The sequence below is a fragment of the Sinocyclocheilus anshuiensis genome, unplaced genomic scaffold, assembly GCF_001515605.1.
Source record: "Sinocyclocheilus anshuiensis isolate Anshui unplaced genomic scaffold, SAMN03320099.WGS_v1.1 scaffold1646, whole genome shotgun sequence".
NCBI classification, from domain to species: domain Eukaryota; kingdom Metazoa; phylum Chordata; class Actinopteri; order Cypriniformes; family Cyprinidae; genus Sinocyclocheilus; species Sinocyclocheilus anshuiensis.
In genome coordinates, this window is record NW_015547838.1 from 78,411 (window position 1) to 85,195 (window position 6,785).

The window sequence follows — 6,785 nt, forward strand, 5'->3', positions numbered from 1 at the left end:
TGTGTGCGCACAACGTGACAATGAGTGTGTTAGTGTGTATTTTTCTAATGTAATACATTACCAATGTATTTATGTATTTTAATTTTGGTTGTTTTAGTATTGTATGTTTTAGTAATTATGATTTTAATGAAAAATTGGGGCATTCTGGGAGTTTGTGCCCTGTGGTGGGTTAATGAACAGCATGTCTTGCTCTTACATCATCTGTCCTTTGCTGAACTCTGTTTTATCTCCAGTATCTCGATAAAAAGTGCTAGATGACATATCTAGACATGTGTAGCACTATTATATTATTTCACTAATGTCATAATCACATATTATTTTAAGCCTGTGAATCAAAATGTCAAGTTATTTTTTAAACATCATATAGCCACATGATCTAAATTATTAAGTAGGCCAAGAGGATCTATATTGTACTTAAAATCACAGACTTACACTATAGTTCAGTATATTGGGGTCGGTTTTAAAAGAAGTCTGTTCTGCTCACCAAGGTTGCATTTATTTGATCAAAAATACAGTAAAAATAGTAATATTGTGAAATATTATTCCAATTTAAAATAAAAGTTCAACATCATTACTCCAGTCTTCAGTGTCACATGATCCTTCAGAACTAATTTCTAATTGGCTGATTTGCTGCTCAAGAAACATATCACATTTATCAATGTTGAAAACAATTGTGCTGCTTGCTTCATATTTTTCTGGAAACTGTGATCAATTTTATTTTTCAGGATTCTTTGATGAATAGAAAGTTAAAAAGAACAGCATTTATTTGAAATAGAAATCTTTTGTAACATAAGCAGTTTTACTGCCACTTTTGATCAATTTAATGCATTCTCGCTGAATGAAAGTAATAATTTTTGTTCTTTTTTTCATATTTTTGTCACATGTGGCTATTGTAAGAGTATTTTTGAAAATCTCAGCTCAGGGCTGGTGGACATATTTTTACTTTGTACAGTATGTTTTATATAATCTGATTTTATGATAATAATTTCTGCTAAACACAAGAGCTTGATACTTCTGTATGGTAATGTCCAATACCTCTCATATTTAGTATGACTACATTGTTATTAAAAAATTAACAAATCATGCTAATATATATGAGATATTGTAGTTTTTATTAACAATTTGAATTAATTTCTTTAAAAATAATATTTTCTGTTTGCATAGTTTTAGTAGTTTTGTTTTATTGTTGTCATTTTTGTATTTTTTTTTAGCAATGTATTTATTTATTAAGCTGGTTATCATTGTTTTTGTTTTACTTTCAGTACCTTATAATAACTCAGGATGTTACTTTTTATTTAAAGGCAAGATTCCAATTATGACAACTTACACTCATTCATTCATTCATTCATTCATTCTTTTTTAATGTAGCCAGTAATTATTTTAAAAACATTAAAAACAAAACCATTCTGAGAAATAAGGTAAATTAATTATACACTCTAGAAAATGCTGGATTGTTGTTTCAACCCAACTTTGGGTCAAATATGGACTAACCCAACTTTTGGGTAAAAAAAAATGTAATTAAAAAATGTAACCCAACAGCTGGGTTAGTACATATTGACCCAGAGATGGGATGAAACAACCCAGCATTTTTTTTAGAGTGTATTATTAATAAATGAACATATTCACTAGAGTGGCGTGGCATAGGCCTCTTCTCTGGTTTTCAGCTGTAATTGCATGCATGACTATATGTGGAGATTTTTCTGCTATATGAAATATAAAACGATTGCTTTCAACATTAAACACATAAAACATAATACAAAACAACACAATCACAACCCAGCATGGGCGCAATAAGGGACTGAAATACAGATGAATTATCATATTAACTGGTGGCTGTCAATTTAAAGGTTTCTCTTCACATTAGCTTTAGGCTCTAGAACGCATGAGGCAATATTGCTCAACGAGCATGCATTCCTGTCTACAGCGCGCATGAGGCGCGTCAGCACTTTTCCAGCAGATGCCGGTGCGCGTGTAGAGTTTTAATTACACGTTGCATTTTTCGCTTGTTTTATAATTCCGCATCACCATTAATTAGCCCGAGGAGGGGCATACCGGCGTCTCTCTCTCTTCTCCATGTGTTCAGTCAGAAAGTGTAAGGAAATGGTCTCATTCAGCTCTGACGACACCCTGTCCAAACGTCTGTGAACGAAGCCAGTCTGGACTGAGGTAAGGCTGAGATGGGGAATCCGTATCATAAACCCTCCGGATTGAATTAGCAATATTATTCATGCGTAAAGCGCAGGTCTCCTCCCTTCGCCCTAGTGGTCAGCGGGGTTTATGAGTCCTGAGCCATATAGACCCGGACAGGACAGCGCGCATGAGTGTTTAAAGAGACTCACAGGCTGACTGAACAAACTGTTCCGGTGTAAAAGAGTTTGATTTATATCTGTATATTCCGTTTATTTTATTTTATTTCACTGATCATGGAAAAAGGTAAGACAAAAACACATGGAACTTTTTTTTTTCCAATGTCAATAGACAATGTCATTTACACAAATATATGAGATGATGAAATTAAACCTATTTGAACATGATCTCTGTTCTCAGATATATCTCAGTTTAGTCTTACAGAGTAGAACTAGAAAATAATGTTTGGATCATTTTTGGACTTCAGTTATAATTGTAGATACATTTTGCAATTTTTTTTATACATTTTTGTATTTAGGGGATTTAACCCGTGTATGTGGTAAATCATACAGAATGAGTTTTTTTGAGAAAGTAAAAATGCACAAAGTTTCCCTTAAGGGGTAGGTTTAGGGGTAGGGTTGGTGTAGGGCAATAGTACATACAGTTTGTACAGTAAGTTCTTTGGGAAACCCAAAATGGATTTTCTATGGCATTGCTGTGAAAAAAAAAGCCCTTTTGGAACCTTTATTTTTAAGAGTTTAGTCCATTTTTGTAAAGGTATCCATGAATAGAAAATATATAGAAATATAAATATCCTCAGTATCCTTCCCTGATGGGGTTTGTCTCCATAGAAACCGAGAGGAACATGATGACGAAGTTCTGGAAGGAACATTCCAAGTTCGCAACAGTAGAGGAGATGATGCTGGATTCAAACGCTCAGGAACTGACCCAACACGAGCTGCCAGAGATTCTCTCCCTGCTCCCTTCTCTGGCTGCTTCTGATGTACTGGAACTTGGTGCTGGAATTGGGTCAGTAATGGCATTGTCTTTGACTTTGGATTCCGATGAGACCTGCACATTTCTGATGTTTGGGTTAACCATACAAAGTCCAAGTCATATTTCACCTTGAAATCAAAATAGCTGTTAATGTTTTGCATAGAGAAAATGAGACCTGTTTTTTATGATGTAACATTATTTTCATGACAGACTGTCCCAAATTTAATTACCGTGATGCATCCAGATGTTTTACTTGAGGGCTTTTTCTGTCACTCTCATTATTTCCAATGCACTTGTGATCCTCATTAGATTCTCATTAATAGGATAGTTTTCATATTAGAAATTGAATCATAAACTGAAGGCATCACATCAAAAACTATCATAATGTATGAAAACTTTATTTTTACAAGATATAAAAGATATATACAAACAACACTAAAAAGTGATGAGATCAATAAGTCACGGCAACATATGTTTTACTATTACTTGAACTCATCGAAAAAACTGAACCAATTTCAACGTCCTTTTTTTTTTGCTTTTTTTTGCAGATGCAACAAGACAGGATTTTTAAAAATGAGTTGAAATGACAGCCAATTGTTAATATACTTTGAAAAATGAGGCAGTAACAATGCTTAAGTTTTAAAGAAAATTTAGGCGAACATTTTTTTACAGTAAAGATATAAGTCCTATCATTATTTTTCACAGAACTGCAGGAATGCTGGAAATTGTACTTAATAGTAAAAAAAAAAATCACAATGTAAAACATCTTGAAAGTTCTAAAAAAGCCTTCACTGTTTCTTGGCCAGTACTGAGCTTTTAAGCATGGTTTATTTGCTACATTGTTATCATGACCTTTGCTCTTTTCAGTCGGTACACACGTCACCTCATTGGCAAGGCCTGTCATGTGACCGCTGTGGACTTCATGGAGAAGTTTGTGGAAAAGAACAGAAAGGACAACAGTCACCTGGGCAACGCTGAGTTCATCCAAGCTGATGTCACAAAGCTGGACTTCCCTAAACACAGGTGAGAGAAAACATCAGTATATTCAGCCCTATACACACAGCTACAGTGCGAGCAGAATTATTATGCCAGCCAACATTCTGATCATATTTTTTTCCAAGCACATTTGACCAATTCCAAACCAATTCTTAATAACTACTATTAATTTTGTATATAATAATTTATTTGCGATATATAATTGTTAAAGAGCGCAGTGAAAAAGTCTTATATGTGACCATGGACCACAAAACTAGTCATAAGGGTTTCGAAATTGAGATTTATACAGCATCTGAAAGTTGAATAAATAAGCTTTCCATTGATGTATGGTTTGTTAGGACAGGACAATATTTGGCCGAGATACAACTATTTGAAAATCTGGAATCTGAGGGTGCAAAAAAATCTAAATACTGAGAAAATCTCATTTAAAGTTGTCCAAATGAAGTTCTTAGCAATGCATATTACTAACCAAAAATTAAGTTTTAAAATATTTACAGTAAGAAATTTACAAAATAGCTTCATGGAACATGATCTTTACTTAATATCCTAATGATTTTTGGTATAAAAGAAAAATCTATAATTTTGACCCATACAATGTATTTTTGGCTATTGCTACAAATATACCCCAGCGACTTAAGACTGGTTTTGTGGTCCAGGGGTACATATTCAGATATGTATAATTATTAAGCAGATTCACAAAAAAAGTCACAAAAAACAGTTTGAGATGAAAAGATATTAAAGGCAAAAGACATTAAGAATTAAGATGAAGAATTAGGTGTTAAACCATGAATGAAACCATCAGGAACCCTTTATTCTCCAGTGCCACTATTTTCCAGAACTGCAAACTAGTCTCCAGACGTACAAGGTGTCAGGTTCTCTGAGACTTTCACAAGCTGAAGCGTCATGAAATAGATGAAGACTGATTTTTTAAAAGGTTTTCTAGGCAGATAGGTTAAGAGTGCCATTGCTGTGATTCTCAGTTTAGAAAGCATCGATTGGACAAACTTTTGGCTACACCCCTAAGGAGTCATCAGTATTTTTGGTCTATTTTCCTAGAAAAGAAAGACAGTAAATTGTGTATACAGTATGTCAAGTGTTAGTGTACAAGAGCTCACAGCTTCAGTCTTGAATATACTGTAAAGCTGCTTTATTGGCATTGATGCTTCCATGAAGAACATTTAACACCCATGGAATCGTTCCATTCCACAAAAGTTTCTTTATAGCAGAAAAAGGTACTTTAGATTATTATCCAATTTTAATTTCATGGGGTATAAAAAGATATGAGAAGGTACATCCCATCTCATTTGATGTCTTTCTCCATCTTCCACTTCATCTCTCTGGCACTTTCTGTTTCAGTTTTGATGTGGTCTTCTCTAATTGGCTGTTGATGTATCTGAGTGATCAGGAGCTGAAATCATTGGCTGAGAAGCTCCTCATGTGGCTCCGCCCAGGCGGCTACCTGTTCTTCAGAGAGTCCTGCTTTCACCAGTCAGGTCAGAGAAACAATGCCCTATAATTTGACACTTAATGGCAATGATTTCTTTATTTTCTATTTTCACAAATGATACTGTCATCTTGTTTTCTGATTGGTGACAAAACAATGTGATAAAAATCTAAATGAATAAGCACTTACTGTCACAAACATGTATTGCTAGAAAATATAGTTATGCAAATAAATTATGAACACTTTGAACATGGTTTATTATCATTATTATTATTATTAGCATTATTGGAGCCTGAAACAGGTTATTGAACACAAAAATGTAGGGCTGGACATGATTTATTTTATCATTGAAAATAAAAAGGATTTGGTATGTCAGTAAAAAAAATTAAAAATCAGAGACACAAGTTATAGCATTTTTTAACAGTTACAAGAACAAATATATATTTTTCCTTCGTATAGTGGTGTTATTTTAGTATAATTGAGATGCTATTATATTTTTATTAATATTTTGAATTCGTTTTTATATTTTATATAAATATGTTGTTTTTGTTTTTCTTTTAGAAAAACCTTTTTTTTGTTTTATTCAAGTTATTTTGTTGTGTGTGTATTAGTTTTGTTTTAAATATGTCTGTACAGTTTTTATTTTATTTCAGCTTTAGTTTCAGTTATTTTAGTACATCAGGATAAACTAAATGAATATGAGAAATGTTGCCTTGGCAACTAGCTGAAATAAAATAAGTGTAAAGCTGTTTTATATTTTATGTGAGTTACAGATATAACCCTATAGCATGCACTGATCCTCATGCTTTAATTATTGCTTTCATTACAGCTTTAGAGTAGCATTATGAAGATGATTTTAATATTATAGAAGTTTAAGTTTTTCTATAGATTTTAATGTTTGTCTTTTTGACATCCACAGGTGACTGCAAGCGGGATTTTAACCCCACACTCTACAGAAGTCCTGCTTACTACAACCACCTGATGACGTCAGTCCTGCAGGACGAATCAGAGAAGACGGAGAAGAAATGCTACGGGTTTGACATGGTGGTCAATAAGACAGTTCAGACCTATGTGAAGGTAAACCAGTCAGTCAGCAAACTATTCTAAGGACATGAACTCCTTGTGTATAAAAAATTGAACTGAAAGTGTTTTGTCTTAGGTGAAGAACAACCAGAACCAGTTGTGTTGGCTCATGCAGAAAGTTCGTCGTGATGTGGTTCAG

General features: G+C 33.5%; 1 protein-coding gene and 1 long non-coding RNA gene across 2 annotated transcripts in view; one reads left to right on the plus strand and one right to left on the minus strand.

The window, feature by feature from the left end:
- Positions 1-2,276: 2,276 nt before the first annotated feature.
- Positions 2,277-6,785, plus strand: part of LOC107704645 (phosphoethanolamine N-methyltransferase 3-like) — a 12,875-nt gene continuing 8,366 nt past the window's right edge. The window contains exons 1-6 of the mRNA XM_016507630.1: positions 2,277-2,433; positions 2,979-3,156; positions 3,991-4,146; positions 5,476-5,612; positions 6,483-6,640; positions 6,723-6,785. Of these exons, the coding sequence (XP_016363116.1) occupies positions 2,424-2,433; positions 2,979-3,156; positions 3,991-4,146; positions 5,476-5,612; positions 6,483-6,640; positions 6,723-6,785 (702 nt within the window). The 5' untranslated portion in view covers positions 2,277-2,423. The remainder of the gene's footprint in view (positions 2,434-2,978; positions 3,157-3,990; positions 4,147-5,475; positions 5,613-6,482; positions 6,641-6,722) is intronic.
- On the minus strand, positions 3,219-3,618 carry LOC107704646 (uncharacterized). Its single transcript, XR_001635983.1, has 2 exons — positions 3,354-3,618; positions 3,219-3,251 (listed from the first exon to the last, which is right to left on the minus strand). It is a non-coding gene; the product is annotated as an uncharacterized LOC107704646 (long non-coding RNA).